This window comes from Martes martes (assembly GCF_963455335.1).
Source record: "Martes martes genome assembly, chromosome: 9".
In the NCBI taxonomy this organism is placed as follows: Eukaryota; Metazoa; Chordata; class Mammalia; order Carnivora; family Mustelidae; genus Martes; species Martes martes.
The window spans coordinates 9,459,734-9,479,447 of NC_137896.1; the positions used below are offsets into that span (position 1 = coordinate 9,459,734).

The following is a 19,714-nucleotide window of genomic DNA, read 5'->3' on the forward strand; positions in this document are numbered from 1 at the left end:
GGAGACAGAGGGTAATTAACGCTGGGTCACTCAGTGTATGTTACCAGGACATGTAGTTTATTCGCTGAAGGAATCCTGTGGCTCCGATGTTCTTTCTCTCTCTCGATTAAGTTTCCACATCCTGATGCTGGGAAACTTTTCTCAATGGCTCAGGTAGGAAACATGGCTTGCACACAGCATTGCTGGAAACCATTCTCTGACTTCATGAGCTTTGTTGCTTCCCTTCTTGGTGAAGGACCAGATGTTGGTTGCGAGGAGTGTGGGTTCCAGAGTTGAGGAGCTTGGTTCAAGCCCAGGCTCCATCTCTGACTAGCTATTTGACTTTGGGAAAATTATTTCACCTCTCTGGGTCTCAGTTTTTTCCATCTGTAAAGTGGGACGAACAAGAATTCTGACTACCTCGGAGGGTCGTTTTAGAGACTTAATCCATGTAGAACAGTAAGCACTCGGTACATCTTAGTATTTGCTGGGGCGAATGGGGATAAACAGGCCTCTGCATGAGGTTTGCTACTGGGGGCGTTCCGGACGGCTTCGTTGAGAGAAAGGGGCCTTCGATAATGGGACATTAAAAATACCATGGATCTCATGACTCTGTTCTGATCAAAGCTGGGAAAATGATTATCTGCTTTCAGCTACTCCAGCCAGGTATGTGGAGGCACTGGTGGGATATTGTAGGGCAAGGAGCTTGTGCTCTGGCCGAACTAAGATTTCGTGGCCATATTGGATGAGGTTGCTTTGATTTTTGATGTATTTGGACTAGGAAGTTCCAGACAATGAACTGGGTTTAGGAAGAGCTGATTAGGTTCATATTCTACTAAATCTTTTTTTTTTTTTAAGATTTTATTTGTTTATTTGACAGAGATCACAAGTAGGCAGAGAGGCAGGCAGAGACAGAGGAAGGGAAGCAGGCTCCCTGCCGAGCAGAGAGCCTGATGCAGGGCTCCATCCCAGGACCCTGGGATCATGACCTGAGCCTAAGGCAGAGGCTTTAACCCACTGAGCCACCCAGGCGCCCCCTACTAAATTTTTTTTAACAACTTTATTGAGGCATAATTTACATAACAAAATACTTACGTAGTAAACGTACAGTTCGTTGATTTTTTTACTTTAAAAGATTTTATTTATTAGAGTGAAGTGCAAGCATGAACAAAGAGGGAGAGAGGGAGAGGCGGACTCCCCACTGTGCAGGGAGCCCAAAGTGGGGCTCGATCCCAAGACCCTGAGATCAAGGCAGAGCTCATGATTTACTTAACTGACTGACCCACCCAGGTGCCTCACAATTCATTGATTTTTTTTTTTTTTTTTTAAAGCAAAGTTAATAGGGGTGCCTGCCTGGCTTATTGGGAAGAGCATGAGGCTTGATCTCTGGGTTGTGAGTTCAAGCCCCACATTGGGTGTAGAGATTACTTAAAAATAAAGGTAAAAATAATAAAAGTAAAGTTACAGAGTTGGTGCAGCTGTCATCACAGTCTGGTTTTCAAACACTTCCATCCTCGTGCCCATTTGCACTTGGTCCCACTGATGTTTCTATTTCCATAGGTTTGCATTTTTTGGCAATTCCATGTAAATGAAATCATGCAATATGTCATCTTTGTGTCTGGTTTCTTTCAGCACAGTGGTTTCAAAGTGCTTTTTTATTGCTTAATAGGGTATATTACATACTCTATATATAGGGTATGTAATATACCTTATATTTTTTTAATATATATATATACACACACACACCCTATATAATACATCATATTATATAGGGTATATTATATACCCTATAATATATAATAGGGTATATTATATATGGATATATTACTTTTTTTTTTTTTTTACCAAGATGGACATTTGGATTATTTCTGGTTTTTACATATTATAACTAATACCATAAAGAACATTCAAGTCTCTTTGTAGACAAAGGCTTTCATTTCTCCTGTCTATCCTGAGGTTTAGAGAGGCAGCGTGTCGGTGTTTCCTGTGTCCTCCATGACGGGATGGTTCTGCCTCCTCTTTCACCATTAATTTGGTCCCGGACCTCCTTCCCTTTAGAAGTCTGGGTGGAGCTCACGCATACCCATGGCTTCAGTGGCCACCCTACCAGAGAACAAAGTCATCTGTCCGCCTCCTGACTCCTGCCCTCAGCCTGCTCGAGAGCAGACTCACGGTCTGGCTCCCACCACAAGCATGGTCTTCCCTCCTCTGGTGTTCCCAAGCTCCCAGAGCCGGTGCTGTCTCCTCAGTGGCACAATCTGGAAACCCAGGCATCATCCCAGATGCCGCCTTTGCCCTTATCTTCCCTGGCTCATCCTTTACCAACGCCTCCCACGTTCCCCCTCCCTCCCCTACTCCAAATTGCCTGGCACATGGCAGTCTGCACACATGTCCCTCAAGGCCACCATCACCATGACTGTCGTCACTTACCTCCCTGCATCCGAGGTGTCCACTGGCCAGTGAGGGGTCCACCCTGCAGCCAGAGCAGATGTGGCCAGATGCTCTGATCATGAAAACGTTTTGCTCGAAGCCGTCTTGTAGCTTTCCATTTGTTAAGGCCCTGTGCCATCCACCATGGTGGTCATGAGCCTCATGTGGCTATTTACATTCAGAGTTAGAATAATTAGAATTACATACAGGTAAAAATTTAGCGCCTTAGTGGCACTAGCCACCTTTCAGTCCCCGGTACCTGCATAGGGGCAGTGCCTGCGTGTGGGATGATGAAAGTACATGCATTTCCACCATCACAGAAAGTTCTGCTGTGGCCCCTGCTTCCTTCCATCATCACCTTCGCACACTGTATACTGTAGCCTGGTCCCTTTCCCCTGTAGCCACACTGTGCTCACTATCTCCTCCTGAGGTCCCTCTGGACACAGGACCTTTGCACATCCTGTTCTCTGCGTGGAATGCCCTCTCCCCCCTTTGCCTAGTCTGCGAAGCTGTACTGGGGTCTCTCAACCTCAGGGGCGCCTTCCCTGATGTTCCTGATTAGCGATCAGACCCCACTCGGAGCCTCCCTGCTGCTTTTCTGTCTTGCACAGTTGGAGTGTGACATGGGCTCCTGTGATCGTTCGGCTGGGAACAGTGGGGCCCCGGTTGGTGACAGCTTGATCACCATCACACAGAGGCTGGCACAGAGTAGGTGCCAGTTAAGTCCTTTTTGAGAGAAGGAATGCCTGAAGCTGATCTCCAGTTTAGGGTCTCCTGGGGATGGGGGATGGTAACCTTTTCTCGATAATCCAGGCAGAAGTCTGTTGGGCGTTCTCAGAATGCTGCTCACTCCTTCTTCTGATGTGACTTTGTGGTTCACAATCTTTGCTGGTTGATGGCACCGGGTCTTAACCACATGATTTGAGCGTGGGGGTGGGAAACTTGGGGGTGTGAGTACCAGAAGGGAGCCTCAGGCAGAGAGAAGACACTCTGGGTTCCCTCTGCTTTTGTCTCTCTTCCTCCACCGAGGGACAGAAGCTTAGGTGGTGTCTGGGCTTGTGAGGTGAGTTTTCATCTTTAAATACAAGACTCTCGGGGCGCCTGGGTGGCTCAGATGGTGAAGCGTCTGCCCTCGGCTCAAGTCATGATCTCCATGTGCTGGGATCGAGCCCCACGACGGGCTCCCTGCTCAGTGGGTGTCTGCTTCTCCCTCTCCCCCTGCTTCTGTGTGCATGCTCTCTCTCTCTCTCTCTCTCTCTCTAATGAGTAAATCTTTAAAAAAAAATAAATACAAGCTGCATATTGCAGTGAGGAGTTTTTTTGGTGGGTGATTTATGTGAAAAACCTTATATGCCATTCACGCAAGTAGTCAAGCATTTAAGGGAAAAGAGTAAAAGAATATGAAATCTGGATACAGGGGATACAGCATGCAGGGGGGTGGTGGACAGAGTGACGGCCCCTGGACCTGGGAGTGTATGAACTTCCATGGCAGAACGGACTTTGCCAGTGCGATTAAGTGAATGATTTTGAGATGGGGAGACTGTCCTGGATTAGCCAGGTGGGCCCAGTGTCATCACAGGCGCCCTTGAAATTGAGGAGAGTCCGAGAGACGCTGGAAGACCTGGAAGACGAGGGCTGCTGGCTTGAAGATGGAGAAGGGAGTGAGTGCAGGGGGCAGGGTAGGGGGAGGTGGGGGGGGGTGCATCTGGAAACGGGAAACTTCAAGGAAACAAACAGCCTCCAGAGGGAACCCGGCCCTGCTGACATCTTGATTGGAGGCGGGTGAGACCTGCTGTGGACTCCTGACGTCCAGAACTGTAAGATGATAGACGTATGGTGATGGGTTGCAGCAGCGAGTGGGGACCCGTGCTGGATGGGTGGATCCCCTAAGCCCCGGAGCACATTCCTGCCCTGGCTTCACATCCCAGGGGGTCTGCAGCGGGCCGGGGCAGGGGAGGCCTGCCTGCTGGGTACAGCAGAGGCATCGCAAGGCTCAGAGCTCATGCTTACCTTTTGCTTGAGGATGCAGAATTAATTAAAATGTTATTTATTTAGTTATCAGAGAAAGAGAGCACAAGCAGGGGGAGCCGCAGGCAGAGGCAGAGGGAGACGCCCCGCTGAGCAGGGAGCCCGATGAGGGACCCCATCTCAGGGACCCTGGGATCATGACCTGAGCCAAGGGCAGACGCCCAACCGTCTGAGTCACCAGGTGTCCCAGAGGGTGCAGAATTTAAACAGACGTGTTGTGTGACCCGCTCCCTGACCGCCGATGGGAGAAGCAGTGCTTCCTCGGGGTCGTCAGTGTCTCGGCTCTGAACTAAGATTTTCTTGCCCGCCCTGCACGGTGCCCCTTTGATGTTGGTACTTTTTTTTTTTTTTTTAAGATTTTATTTATTTATTTGACAGAGATCACAAGTAGGTAGAGAGGCAGGCAGAGAGAGAGGGGGAAGCAGGCTCCCTGCTGAGCAGAGAGCCTATGTGGGGCTCCATCCCAGGACCCTGGGATCCTGACCTGAGCTGAAGGCAGAGGCTTTAACCCACTGAGCCACCCAGGTGCCCGAGGTTGGTACTTTTTATGCTTGTTTTACTGATAAAGAAATTGAGGCTCAAAAAGGTCAAGCAATTAATCCCGGCCAAGCGCATATGGCAGAAACTAATGAGAGCTCCGTGAACCTGCCTCCCAGTTAGGAGAACTTGGGAGCGCTTCTCAGAGCAGGCGTTGTGCTCAGGTCAGCTCCGCTCCCTCCGTGTGCTTTTCCTCAGTTGAGTTCTTCTTCCCTCCAGGAACAATGAATGGCTTTTTTTTTGGGGGGGGGGGGGACACGTGGCTGCAGGATAGAGAATTTGGGAATGTAGCTCTTTAAGGCATATCGCATTTTCAAAACCACCGGGAGAACAAAGATAAGAAATTTGTAGGCTGTGGTTTTAAATACCCAGCCCAGACTGACCGCCGGCTTTGTGGATTTGTTCGTTAAAGAGTTTGGGTTCTGGGGCCGCACAGACTTAGATGAACGGACCAGTTTTGCCATTTTCCCGCTTCTGTTGCTCCGGACCCCTGTCTTCTCCCCTCTGTGCCTCAGCTCCCTCTTGGGCAAGAGGAGGACACGGGGAGGGCACGTGGCTGGCCGGCCCTCGTGCTTGCAGGGGAGCGTTAGGAGGGCTGGCGAGCCTTAGACATTGTTCTTCTCCCGGCCTGGAGGGTGGGACTCTCGCACTGGGCGACATTGTGTCCTCTTCTTCCTCAGTCTCTGGAGAGGCTCTAGTTGAATACGAACTCGAGCTGGAAAATACCCCGCGGAGGGCTTGATGCCACGAGAAGCCCACATGACCGCGTCTAGTGACAGGGCTGTGGCAGGCTGTGTGTGCCTTTGCAGCAGTCCTCGGCACCACGCCAGGACCCGGGTCCCTCGGTGATGTGGATGTCACTGCTTATGTGACAGAAGAAAAAGAATGCCAGTGCAGGGAGTTCTTCTCATGCAGACCTTTATTCCGGTGAACGGTCTGAAGCCATCCTTCCTAATTTGTGGGGCTAAGATGCCCTTTCTCTTTTGACACGACGGAGGAAGTATTAGACATAGTTTGGTGGATTCTCATTATTCACGGTGGTTATGTTCCAGAAGGTCCCTGCCAGCCCTGAATTGGCCAAGACTGAGCCATTGCTCCTGGGGGAGACACAGGGTTAGTTCTCTGCAAGCTTCTGGTCATGTTTTACCTATTTTAAAGGTATATTTTGGTTTAAAGACTCTGTATTTATTTTATTATTTTTTAAAAAAGATTTTATTCATTTATTTGGCAGAGAGAGATCACAAGTAGGCAGAGAGAGAGGAGGAGGAGGAAGCAGGCTCCCTGCCAAGCAGAGAGCCCAAGGTGGGACTCGATCCCAGGACCCTGAGATCATGACCTGAGCTGAAGGCAGAGGCTTAACCCACTGAGCCACCCAGGCGCCCAGGACTCAGTATTTAATATATGTTTTTGATTCATTAGCAGTGGGTTTGTGACCAGCAGCGCTGCGACTCGTAAAGCTTCCTATTCTCAGGACACTGGACAGCATGTCAGTGCTAGGCTTGGGGGCTCTTTGAAACAGTGATGGTCAGTAACAAAAAGCTCCAAAGTGCACAAAGCATGGCCCTAAATAGACGGTGAGAAGGGCCCGTGTGGAGCTGGGACTGGATGTACAGTGTGGAGCTGGGACTGGATGTGTCACTCTGTCCCACCTTATCTGGGGAAGTTGTGAGAGGCGGTATGGATGTTTTGCCACACGTGTCTGTGAGAGACCATGACACTGCTGTGAGCATTGATTTTGAGGTTATAAATTTTAGGTAGTGTGTGGATTTGCAAATACAGAAACCACAAATAATGAGGATCGGATGTATATAGGTGTGTGTGTGTGTGTGTGTGTGTGTGTGTTGACACCATAGGGTGGTATTAGGTATACAGGGTACAGAGGTGTGCTTGGGGGCAGGACGGAGGAGGGGGAAATGCTGATCGGTGACATCTGTAGCCCCCAGCCCTGCCCCTCCCCGTGGTGGAATGGAGAGTTGTGTAAACAGCTCTTTGCCCCCTTGGACGAGAATAGTCGAGACAAGCCTGGACAGCGGCCCACTGGAAAGTGCCCTCAGCGTCCTCTGCCAGCCCGTTCAGCTGTACTTACGCCAACCATTTCCTGTTACAGAGTCCCTGCCCAGAACCAGGCAGTGATGCCAGGGGGTTTGGAATTACAAACCCAGGCAGGGATGCTGAAGCATAGAGGTGGATGTGGGAGCCATGCTTTAGGAGGCTTCCTAGAGGAAGGCCAGTGGCTGGAGGCCCTGCATGCCGGTCCCAAAGAGAGAGTGTGGCCGTTCGACCTTGTCTTAAGGCACCCATGCAACAAGCTTGAAGAGGCAAGGCACCGACCCATCTGTCTTTGGACTTTGGGCTGTTCTCAGAATAGAACTTTCTTTTAGCATCGTTCCCAAGTGCAAACGATGAAAGTCCTGAATTCACTCTGGTGGTATTTTGTGGCCACCTTTGGGAATGGCAGTGGGCTGCCTCCAGCTTCACTTATGACCGTGACTGGACTTTGGTTTAATTTCTAAAGAAAAAGACTACTTGTGGGCGCCTCTGCCTTCAGCTCAGGGCATGATCTCGGGGTCCTGGGATCGAGTCCCGCATCGGGCTCTCTGCTCAGCAGGGAGCCTGCTTCCTCCTCTCTCTCTGCCTGCCTCTCTGCCTACTTGTGATCTCTCTCTGTGTCAAATAAATAAATAAGATCTTAAAAAAAAAAAAAAGAAAAAGACTACTTGTAATGTTCTTAGCAATGACTTTTACCTAAAGAGCCGGAACAGTGCTGAAATTTTTTTAAAATTTTATTTATTTATTTGTCAGAGAGAGAGTGTGTACGAGTGAGCACATGCGGGGGGGAGCAGCAGGTAGAGGGAGAAATGTGCTCCCTGCTCGGCGGGGAGCCCGATACAGGACTCGATCCCAGGACCCTAGAATCGACCTGAGCTGAAGGCAGGTGCTTAATCGACTGAGCTGCCTAGATGTCACCCCTTGCTTTTTTTTTTTTTTTTAAAGATTTGTTTATTTATTTTAAAGGACCGACAGAACAAGCAGGGGGCAGGCAGAGGGAAAGAGAGAGGATCTCAAGCAGACTCTCTGCTGAGTGAGGAGCCTGACGCGGGGCTTGATCCCAGGACCCTGAGATCATGACCTGGAAGCCGAAACCAGGAGTTGGAGGCTCCACGGACCACCTTGCCTATTTGCCCAGAACAGTGCCCAATTCTTAAGCTCGTATCTGTTTTCTTTCATTTGTGTGATTTGGAAAGATTGGTGGAGAAACGTCGCCAAAGATCACTTTGGGTGGCCCATGGCCAGACCCTGAAAGGCTAGCAATTATTTTTATGGTTCTTTCTGTTTGTGCCAAGTGATACTTGCTTTTTTTGTTGTTATTGTAGTGATAGTGAGTTTCCTTTCAGAATACATTTCCATGCAAAACAGAGAACTGACTTAAAGAACAGTATGAATTCCATCAAAGATCGTGAAGTTTGTAGATGTGCCCCCAGACGTGTCTGATCTTTAGGGAGTGGCCACCTGTGCTAAAATGTTGCTTTTAGCCTAAAAATATTGTAATATTGCTGTATGTAAGGGGGAGGAAATGGGATAATCTGATTTTGCTAATAGATTAAAACATTTTTTTGTTTTGCCAAGTTATCCATGAAAGACAAGATTTTTTTTTTTAAGCATGATTTTTAAACAATGGCTAGTTTACCAGGTCAATTTGGTATCTTAATGTTGCCTTTATCATTGTATAAACAGTCTGGGGGGATTATGGGAGAGGCAGTTGGAAGGGGCCCAGGGAGAGCGAGGCTCCCGGTGGGAAATGAAGGGCAGCCGGATGCTTTTGTCATCACAGTCAGATCTCTGTGGCATTTGCCAAATGCCAGGAGGAGGAGCCTGTTGGCCTGCCTCGCCGAGGAGGAAGCAGGGTGGCGCGTGGACAGTGTCCTCCCCGTAGAATGGGGCCTGGCAGGATCTCCCACCCTCTGCCGGGCCATCTGCTGTGACACAGGGTGAAGTCAGACCTAGCCAGGTGGGACCTCAACAATTATCAGCCTCGGCACTGTTGACATTTGGGGTGTGACAGTTGTCTGTTGTGGGGGCTGTCCTGTCTGTTGTTGGATGTGTGACAGCAGCCCGGGTCCCTCCCCACTGGATGCCAGCAGTGTCCTCCACCCAGTTATGACAACCAGAGATGTCACAGACATTGCCCAGGCTCCCCCTGTGCCAGGGGTTGGGGAGTGGGGGTGGGAGGGGGCAAAATTGCACCTGTTAGGAGCCACTGGGCTAAGGGTATGAGTATTCACTAGGCTTGGCTGTGTCCCTTAGTGTCCTGTGAAGGTTGCCCCTTTCTCTCTCCCTCCTTCCCTCCCTCTTCCTCTCTCCCTCCCTTTTATTTCTTAAGGAAATACCTGTTAGGCAGGAAGTGCATGTTGGAGCTGTTGTTCCTCACTCTGAGTTCAGCTTTCTGATTCAGTGGCTACAGAAGCCCTGAGTGGTTGGAAGAGAGCCCCTGGGAAGTGTTAGGGGCTGAGGTGTAGCCCTTCGCAGATTCTCTGTTGAAGCCTTAACCTCCAGGCCCTCGGACTGTGACTCCTGTATTTGGCGATAGAGCCTTTAAAAAAGATGTGAGGCTGTTAGGATAGGCCCTTTTCCAGTCTGCCCAGTGTCCTTATGAGAAGTGGAAACAGGGACACACAAGTGAGATGCCCGCGGTGGGAGGACAGACTGTGTGAGGACCCCGGAGCAGGGCATCCCTCTGCCAGCCAAGGGGAGAGGCCCAGGAGAAACCCACTTTGCCTGCACCTTGACCTTGGACTTCTAGCCTCCAGAACTGGGAGAAAATAAAGTTCTATTTAAGGCACCCATCCTGTGGTGCTTTATTATGGCAACCCTAGCAAACTCATACCGGAAGTATCCTACTTATGCCCATCTTGGCAAGCGGGGTATCTGTTGATGTTATTCATAAGCCTTCATTCTAAATTGATGATGAGTTCCTTAGCAGTTCTCTTTAGATAGTCCTGTCTCCAGAGCCCTCTGTGAGCATGTTGCAAAGTCATGACGACTGGAAGGGCGCCTGGGTGGCTCAGTCGTTAAGCGTCTGCCTTCAGCTCAGGTCATGATCCCAGGGTCGTGGGATCGAGCCTCGCACCAGGCTCGCTGCTCAGCGGGAAGCCTGCCTCTCCCTCTCCCACACCTCTGCTGTGTTCCCTCTCTTGCTCTGTCTCTCTCTGTCAAATGAATACATAAAATCTTAAACAAAAGTCATGGGGACTGGAGCTGATTCCCCCACCCTCCCCAACCTGAAGCGTGTACCACGTGCTCTGCCAGGTGGAGGGGCTGGAGGTACTGGCTGGTTCCTTTGGCTTAAAGAGCTCCCGGCCGTCACACATCAGGCTGTGCTTTGTATGGTTTGTTGCTAGTTCTATTTACTTGGATTGTGCTAGAGGAATTTGATGACGATTTTAATGGTTGCTAACCACCACTGCATGCTTACTAGGTGCCCAGCAGTGTTCTAGAGTTTTAAGCACATCCTGTTCCTCCTGACAGCCCTGCTTTACGGATGATGAGACTGAGGAGCTGAGGGTTTTTTCCTTTGAGAATGGTTTTGGGGACGCCTGGGAGGCTTAGTGGGTTAACTTAAGTGGTTTAAGTGGTTTAGTGGGTTAACTTAGTGGGTTAACCTGAGCCTTTCGGCTCAGGTCATGATCTCAGGTCCCATTGGGCTCCCTGCTCAGCAGGGAGTGTGCTTCTCCCTCTCCCCCTGCCTGTAGCTCTCCCTGCTTGTGCTCCCTCTTTCTCTCTCTGTCTCTGACAAATAAATAAATAAAAATCTTTAAAAAAAAAAAAAGTGGTTTTGGTTTAGAATGACAAAGACTTCATTTCAGTTTTCTCTTAATTTTAATTTTTAACTTTTTTTTTTTTTTTTAAAGATTTCATTTATTTATTTGACAGAGAGAGAGGTCACAATGAGGCAGAGAGGCAGGCAGAGAGAGAGGGAGGAAGCAGTCTCCCTGCCAAGCAGAGAGCCCAGATGCAGGGCTTGATCCCAGGACCCTAAGATTATGACCTGAGCAGAAGGCAAAGGCTTAACCCACTGAGCCACCCAGGCGCCCCAATTTTTATTATTTTTTAAAGATTTTTTTTTTATTAGAGAGCACATAAGTGGGAGAGGTGGAGGGGCAGAGGCAGAGGGAGAAACAGACTCCCCAGTGAGCACCAATGTGGGGCTCCTTCCCAGGACCCTGGGATCATGACCTGAGCTGAAGGCAGATGCTTAATGAATTGAGCAACCCAGGCGCCCCTCAGTTTTTGTTGTTTGTTTTTTTTTTTAAGATTTATTTATTTGAGAGAGAGAATGTGTATGCAAGTGGGGGGAAGGGTAGAGAGAGAGAATCTCAAGCAGACTCCCCACTGAGCACAGAGCCCAACTCCGGGGCTTGATCTCACGACCCTGAGCTTATGACCTGAGCCAAAACCAAGAGTCAACCCTTAACCCACTGAGCCACCTGGGTGCCCTCATTTCAGTTTTTTAAAAGACTCATTTTAATTTGAGCTCAGGCAATAAATTGCATTTTGCGACCTGTCTTGATGACATCTGCTAGTTGACTTTTTCTGTCATATCCATTCAGAGCAGGTGATTTTTGTTGAGGGGAAAGGGACTGAGGGTTTGTGAGACTTGGCAAAACGGTCACATCACAGTGGCTTTCCTCCCTGACCAAGCACCTTCTTCTTCAGTAGCTTATATCACGAGGGAAGAGTAAAAATATATAAAATTTTCATTGTAAAATGAGTGCATCTGTACTAAAGAAAGCTTGGGAGGACAGAGAAGACTAAGGAGGGGAACACTGGTGTTAACTTCCTTAATGGACTCTCTTAGAACATCACACACAGATACCCTGTTTTCTCCCAGTCTCCTTTCTGTGTGTACATTGTTTTATAAATTATAACCATGTAGCCTGTGTGTTTTTATTTCCTTTGTTGATTTAACATTTTAATATAAGGCTCTCTCTGTATCATGAGGTACTTTGTAAATGACATTTTTAATGGCAACATAATATTTCTTGGAGTAGGTTGGCTAATTTACTTAAACCAGCGCCCTGTATTTTCACAAGTTGTTTCTAAGTTTAGTTTCACTTAAAAATTCTAAAGATTTTATTTACTTATTTGACAGGGGTGGGGAGTAGGTGCACTCAAGCAGGGGGAGCAGCGGGCAGAGGGAGAGGGGGAAGACTCGCCGCGGAGCAGGGAGCCCGATGCGGGACTCAATCCTGGGACCATGACCTTAACCCTGGGCAGATGCTCAACCAACTGAGCCACCCAGGTGCCCCTTAGTTTTTCACTTTTTAAGTTAGGATTTTGTTCTGGATGCTGGCAGAGTTACCCCAAAGACACAGAGAGGGAAAGCTGAGGGAGGCGCCAGCCCCCGGGCTTGTGACGTCACCTCCTGGGAGCTGGATGAGCCCAGTCTGCAAAGTGACTCTCACCGAACAGCAACGCTCGCCACCCTGCAGAAAACCGGGAACGTAGCTGTGAATTTGGGACGTTTCAGAGGGTTACGATTCATTTACCCCGTAGGTGTTTGCCCAGCACCTGCCCTGCCCCGCCCCCGGGGAACAGTTTGCATGCCAGGAATCTAGCAGCAAACTCAAGAGACAGGAGTCCCCACCTGCAGGGACACATAAGGGCTGCGCTTGCATGAATTTTGTTCTGCCTTGTCTGCTTAGCCGCCAGGACCATGGTCCTCTCAAGCGGTGGCTTCGGCGGATTGTCTTGTGGCTTTCACACCTAGTCCGGTGGCTGGCGCCATTGTTGCGTTTCCTGGGAAACCAGGGCTTGGACGGGTTAGGTGACTAGCCCAGGGTCACACAGCTCTCAAGCTGCTACTGCCTTCTTGTCTCAGTGTTAGGTTGGCGGTCTCTTCCTTCAGAGAGGTCTTCCCAGACCACGTACTCAGGAGCCGCCTTCCCCACAGTGACATGTTCTTGTCGTATGTACTTTTTGCTGTTTCCTGTTGCCACCTGCCCACCTGGGAAATAGTAGGTGCCCCAAGGGCAGGGCCCTCACTTGTCTTGTTTGCGTGTCCCACTGCTTACTACTGAGGTGCACGTAGTAGGTGCTCAGTAAATATGTGCTAACTGACCGAATGAGCCAGGAGACAAGAGTAGGAGCCATGCGCCCTTAGTTTTATTTGGAAATCTTCGTCTCCCCAAGGGATGTCACATTTCTGATTCACCAGGGGGGTATGCGGTGTGTAGGGTCCGGGGGCTTTCCATGAAGGTGTATGCTGAATATCGAGCCCACGGGGGGAATACAACAGAATCATTTCGCAGAAGGAAAGGGGATCCAGGCCTCCCTCTGTCTCCTTTCTCTCCTCTCTCCCTCCTTCCTTGTTCATGTAGCCTATTGCCGTAAGGAATTAGCCACAGAGGCCTTTGTCAGGGGCCTGGGTTCCAGAATTCTAGTTGATCCCGTATTTGCTGCTTGGCTGGGGACGCGCCCGTTCTCTCCGCGCTGGCTCCCGGCAGCTTCCTCCGGTATGGCTGAGACTCGCAGCGTTTCCAAGGAATTGCATCAACCCTGGCTGAGCCTTCGTCAGTAGTCACTGGCACCCCCCTGAATAGCATCAGGCCGGTTCCTGCCAGGTGATGGAACTAGGGGCCGGGGCACCAGGCCTTGCTAGGGAAGGAAGGACCCGTGCACAGGCAAGCCAGAAGCGGCCAGCGAGGCCCAGGAGGTGCTCAGAGCCTGGCCCGAGCGCCCTTCCCCGCCCTGGGGCCCTGCGTGGGACTTCTATACACCAGGGTTCTATTTTTTCCATTATTAAAGTAGTAGTTCCTGTTACAGAAAAGTCAAAGAGGTGGTTCTTAAAATTATTGAAAGCCTTATCTGCTATTGTTAGCATTCAGGTGTGTGTTTCCTTTGATCTCTGTTTTAATCCAATGGCTATTAAGTGACATGATTTCAGTTTGATTTTGCTCTTATAAATTAGAGCTTAGTCTAGGGAGGATATCGTGGCATAAGCTTTCTCCTACATTTGGAAACATTTTTTTTTTTAGTATATGTGCTGCCGAAGCGAGCACTGGAAACATTTTTTTAAAAGATTCATTTGTTTATTTTGGCGAGAACGAGAGAGAGAGAGAGAGAGAGAGAGAGAGAGAGAGTTGGGGGGAGGGGCAGAGGGAGAGAGAGAACCTTCAGCAGACTCCCCACTGATGGGGCTCTGTCCCATGACCCTGAGATCATGACCTGAGCGGAAATCAAGAGCCAGATGCCCAACTGACTGAGCCACCCATGTGCCCCTGCATTTAGACAATTTTATTTTTTTTTAAGATTTTATTTATTTATTTGACAGAGACACAGCAAGAGAGGGAACACAAGCAGGAGAAGCGGGAGAGGGAGAAGCAGGCTTCCCACTGAGCAGGGAGCCCCACACGGGGCTTGATCCCAAGACCCTGGGATCATGACCCGAGCAGAAGGCAGACGCTTAACGACTGAGCCACCCAGGCGCCCCAGCGTTTAGACGATTTTAGTAAGCTAGACTCTCCAGTTCCCTGGGTTAAATGGAATCCGTGGTCAGCTGAGGGCTCTAACCATGTGGCTCTGACTGAGTGGCTGTCTGGAAGGGCTCTGCCCTTTTACACCCGGTGAACAGCAGAGCTGCCTTCTGTTCCAGGTCAGGAGATGAGTGGTGGCCTTTTCACCCATTGTTTTTTTGTTTTTTGTTTTGTTTTGTTTTTTAAAATTTTATTTATTTATTTGACACAGAGAGAGATCACAAGTAGGCAGAGAGGCAGGCAGAGAGAGGGGGAAGCAGACTCCCTGCTGAGCAGAGAGCCTATGTGGGGCTCCATCCCAGGACCCTGAGATCATGACCCGAGCTGAAGGCAGAGACTTAACCCACTGAGCCACCCAGGCACCCCACCCACTGTTTTTATTTTGCCTTTTGTTCAGTGCATGTCCGTGAGATTGGGAAGGTTAAAAGAAAAAGAAGTAAAAACATATGTTTTCCACAAATCGGGCTTCCGGTTGATCGGTGTGTGAGACGGGTGCCTGTGGAGACAGAAGGAGCCTGTGGTCGGCAGGGAGACGCTCGGTACACAGCACATTCCCTGTGGGTGTACTGGGTGGACTGGAGTGCTCACGGTCTTACGTCGGGTAGTTTTCTAAGGCACGTCTGAGCGTCTGCAAGCATTTGATAAGTATTTGTTGAATGACAAGAAAATCTTTCTGAAGACAGTTGCTCAGGACAGGGCTTGTGTGGAGCCCGGGGCCAAGGGCAGTAGCGTCTGGCTTCCCTGCGGAGAGTGGAGGTCCGAGGCGGGCTGCTGGAGCCCGGGTTCACCGTTCACCCGCCGTGGTCACGGGAGCAGAGGTGTGAACTTGCTGCCTAGGGAGTGTCCTTCCCCCCGCAAGCGAGCGGTCCCCGGGCTAGACCCTCAGCGGCCCCGCCACCTGCTTCGAGAGCTAAAATCCTTGCAAGGGACTGGCGGGGGAACCTCCCGCGTCTTGCGTTCAGGCGCCCTCGGAAACCTCCCCCGGGGCCTTCCTGGGGCTGTCTCCGTGCCAGAGCCACGCCCGAGGTGGAGCCGGCTGCAGTTTCTCCCCCACAGCCGGGAGGAGCCCGAGGCTGGGAAGGAGCGGGCTCCTGGCAGGAGGGGGCAGCTCCCCAAGGCCACAGTTGGCTGATGAGGACCGTGAGGCGTTGGGAGCGTGGATTCAAGCAAGACCGTCTCGGTGCAAGTCTGGGCTCCGCCACTTACTGGCTGTATGACCTTGGGCGAGTGAGTTCACCTCCCCTGTAAATGAGCATGTGGTTGTGCAAGTCGTTTGGAGGGCTGAGTGAGGTCACCCGTGCTGCGCGCTTAGCCCCCAAAGCATGTGGCCCGCGGAGAGGAGAGGAGCAGGGTTAGCCACCGTTACCCTTGACGGTGCTCCGAGGGAGGAGCCAGGCAGTCAGACCGGTGCCCCTGGGGACCCTTGGTGCGTTCCTGCTGTGTCCCTGTCATGGGGTGCCTCCCTAGGCTGCTGTCTCGACGACAGCCCGGAGGCAGCTCTCCGATCCTTCCGTGGGGTGAGCTCTCGCAGCGCTGTGGTCGAGGGCTGGCCCCGAGGCCAGCCTGCCGGACTCACGGCTGGCTCTGCCCCCACCTGCCACTGGGCTCTGGGTTCGGTTTCCTCCTCTCCAGGAGGGGGAGGCCCTGCCTGCAGGACTCTGGGGAGGAGTGAGGGGAGTGACACGGCTGTCTGGGCTGTGGCCCCAGACCTGGTCTGGAACCCGTGAGCCAATGCCGCAGACACAGTATAAACACACGAGGTAAGGCAGCAGGTCTGCGTGCTGGGTGGGGGAGGGGGGTGGTAGCTGGGGCAGGGGAGAAGCCCGGGAGAGGCGCCTCAACCCTCACGGGGCATCTGAGCCCCTTCTGTATACCCGATCTGGGGTGTGAGGGGAATAGTATCTGGTTCTGCCCTCCGGGCTGGTGGCCAAGCTCCGCGGCTGTGGAAGGAGAGCTGGGTACTGTGTGGGGAGTGTGGTGGGGTTTTTTGTTTTGTTTGTATATTAGAAAAAAAAAAATCTCGCAGTCACATAGTTCACTGTTGAAAAGGTACAGAAGTGTGTACTTTGCAAACTTAACCTCCCTCCGTCCCCTGCTTCGGCTACTCTGTGCCCTTCTGTGCAACCGCTCCTCAATTTCTTCGGTGTCATCTAGAGAATTTTTGACCATTTTCCAAAAGAGGGCCCATGTATTTTATATTTATCTATCTAGACACCTGCACATAGATTTTGGCCTTTTTTATTCTGTTGTTAGTCTACACAATGCAACGCGACATATTTCTTTCACTTAAGAGTACACACTGGGCTTGTTTCATGTCAGTACATAAAAAGCTTTATCATTCTTTTTTTTTTTTTTTAAACAAAATGACTTTAAAGGATTTCATTGAATAGACTTACCATACTTAATATAACCACCCTACCGCTGATGGACACCTGGGTTATATCTAATGGTACCTATTACTAACAATGTTACGAAGAATGACATTGAACCTAAGTCTTTGTGCCCAGTTACAACGTACATAATATCTCGAAGGGGAATCATTGGGTCCAGGTGAATGCATTGGTAATTTCTTTTTAAAGATTTTATTTATTTATTTCACAGACAGAGATCACAAGTCAGACAGAGTTCATAAGTCAGAGATCACAAGTAGGCAGAGAGGCAGAGAGAGGGGGGGGGGGAACAGGCTCCCCGCTGAGCAGAGAACCCGATGTGGGGCTCGATCCCAGGATCCTGGGATCATGACCTGAGCCGAAGGCAGAGGCTCTAACCCACTGAGCTACCCAGGTGCCCCTGCATTGGTAATTTTGAGAGCTGTCGCCAGGCTGCCTTCCCTTAAGGCTGTACTGATTTCAACCGCTCCTGGCAGTGGAAAGTATCTGTTTGCCCATCCCAACCAAAACCGGTGTTATTAATTTTTTTGATTTTGGTTATTCATGCTAAGTAAAAAATGACACCTCGGTGTGATTTTAGTTTTGCATAACATTTAAATATTGTGTTAGTTACCGGCATTTAAAAACCGAGGGCTTGCACTTCAGAATCTGTACTTTTTGTCTTTTTTTTTTTTTTTTTTTAAGATTTAATTTATTTATTTGACAGGGAGATAGCAGAAGTAGGCAGAGCAGCAGGGAGAGGGAGAAGCAGCCCTCTGCTGAGCAAGGAGCCCAATGCGGGGCTCGATCCCAGGACTCTGGGATCACGACGTGAGCCGAAGGCAGAGGTTTAACCGTCTGAGCCACCCAGGCACCCCTTCTGTCTCTGTCATAAAGAATCTTACGGTCTGTATGTGAGCAGCCTGGTGGCCACTTCTTTCCCACAGTGTCCTCAGTGTGCCCTGTCCCCCGGACCCAGGGTTTATTTTTGTTCAGTATTTTTATATGTTGCTTCCTGGGCTTCCATAGACTTGAGTTTTCCAGAAACAAACAGGCAAGTACAGTCTAAGTGAGAACAGACCTGCTTTCTGTGAAGACCTTCCTTTCTGTGAAGCGCACAGAGTTGGGTTTTGAAGTAGAAGGGGAATGGGTTGCTTCACACAATGGTCTGAAGGAGTCTTGCCAGAGGGGTTGGACGTTGCAGAAAAGTAGAGTCCTGGAGCTCACGTGCCGTGGCCGCAGTCGGAGGCTTGATAACAGAGGACCGGGGATGAGAGGTGACAGGCTTGGGCTTGAGTCTGCAGTCATTGACTCACCATGGGGGCGAGACGCAGTGTGAGTCATCCTCGTGTAAGGGGTGCCCTGCACTGGTGAGCAGCGAGAGACCAGTAGGAAAAGGCTTCCGGCAGGAGAAATAGGAAAGGCGACAGATCCTGCCACCCGTGACTGCCCCCTTCCCCTGGAGAACCAGAATGAACAGTCTGGGTGTGTGTCTGCCTATTTGTTTCTGAGTATCATTTTCCCATGTGTGTATTATCATATGCTTTTTAAATTAAAATATAGCATAATAAGTTCCATATCTTTTACTTTATTTCTCCCCTCCCCCTTCATCACTTGGGTCTTGCCCTGTCAGTGTGTGCATCTGCCTTCTTCTCTTAATTAGTGCAAGTCCAGGACGCCTGGGGGGCTCAGTCTGTTAAGTCTCTGCCTTCGGCTCAGGTCATGATCTCAGGGTCCTGGGATCGAGCCCCCTCATCAGGCTCCCTGCGCAGTGGGGAGTCTGCTTCTCCCTCTCCCTCTACCCCTCTCTCTGTTCATCCTCTCTCTGTCTCTCTCAAATAAATAAATAAAATCTTAAAAAAAATAGTGCAGGTGTACTGTGAGGGGGGTTCCTCTCTGACGGTCATTTGGTCATTTCCAGGGTTTTGCTTTCTTTCTTTTCTTTTCTTTCTTCCTTTTTTTCTTTTTTTCTTTCTTTTTTTTTTTTTTTAAGATTTTATTTATTCATTTGCCAGACAGAGAGAGAGAACACAAGCAGGGAGAGCAGCAGGCAGAGTGAGAAGGAGAAGCAGGCTCCCCCCTGAGCAGGGAGCCTGACGTGGGACTTGATCCCAGGACCCTGGGCTCATGACCTGAGCCAAAGGCAGCCATTCACCAACGGAGCCAGGTGCCCCAGGGTTTTGCTTTCTTGCTACTGGGAGCATCCTTGTACCTTTCCTGTTGCTTACCCATATGAGAATTCGTGTACAGTCCATCCCTCCAGGTAGACTTGCTAGATCAGAGGACCTGTTTCTATTTAAAGAGAAATTTCCACACTGACTTGGCTTTTTTCTTTGATATGGCCCAGTTTTTCCACCAATAGGTAGTGTTGCTGTGACCAGAGATAATGTTCAGGCTTCAGCGAACTAGCTCCCTTTTTTGCATGCTTTCTGACTTTAGATTTTATTTTTATTTTTAATTTTTAAAGATTTTATTTTATTTTATTTATTTTTTTAAAGTAATCTCTATGCCCACTATGTGGTGAGTGCAGAGTTACTTACAACCCTGATATCAGGAGTCACATGCTTTACCAAATGAGCCAGCCGGGTTCCCCTGACTCGAGATTGTATATTCCCCTAGTTTAAAGAAAAAAAAAATCAGCCTCCTAGATGTTCTAAGAACACAGAGCAGAATTTTCCCTCATTCCTTCCCTTTTATGCCTTCCGGCACCCCTCCCCAGGCATCTAGGCTTACTAACAACTTGAATTGCATCCTTCTAGACCTGCTGTCCAATTATGGTACATGCTAGGTCTGTGTAGCTGTTTTCATTAATTAATGGAACAACATTTAGATTTCACA

The 19,714-nt window shown here is 49.7% G+C and overlaps 1 protein-coding gene across 4 annotated transcripts in view; it reads left to right on the forward strand.

Annotated features, from left to right (window-relative positions):
* ATP9A (ATPase phospholipid transporting 9A (putative)) overlaps positions 1 to 19,714 on the forward strand; it is a 131,472-nt gene that overhangs the window by 3,730 nt on the left and 108,028 nt on the right. The window contains exon 1 of one of the 4 annotated variants that reach the window (XM_080813903.1): positions 15,607 to 15,734. The exons of 2 other annotated variants lie outside the window; for them this stretch is intronic. In XM_080813903.1, the coding sequence (XP_080670029.1) occupies positions 15,721 to 15,734 (14 nt within the window). In that variant the 5' untranslated portion in view covers positions 15,607 to 15,720. Of the gene's footprint in view, positions 1 to 15,606; positions 15,735 to 16,144; positions 16,268 to 19,714 lie in introns of those variants that run through there. One more of the 4 variants, XM_080813902.1, reaches the window with a different exon arrangement.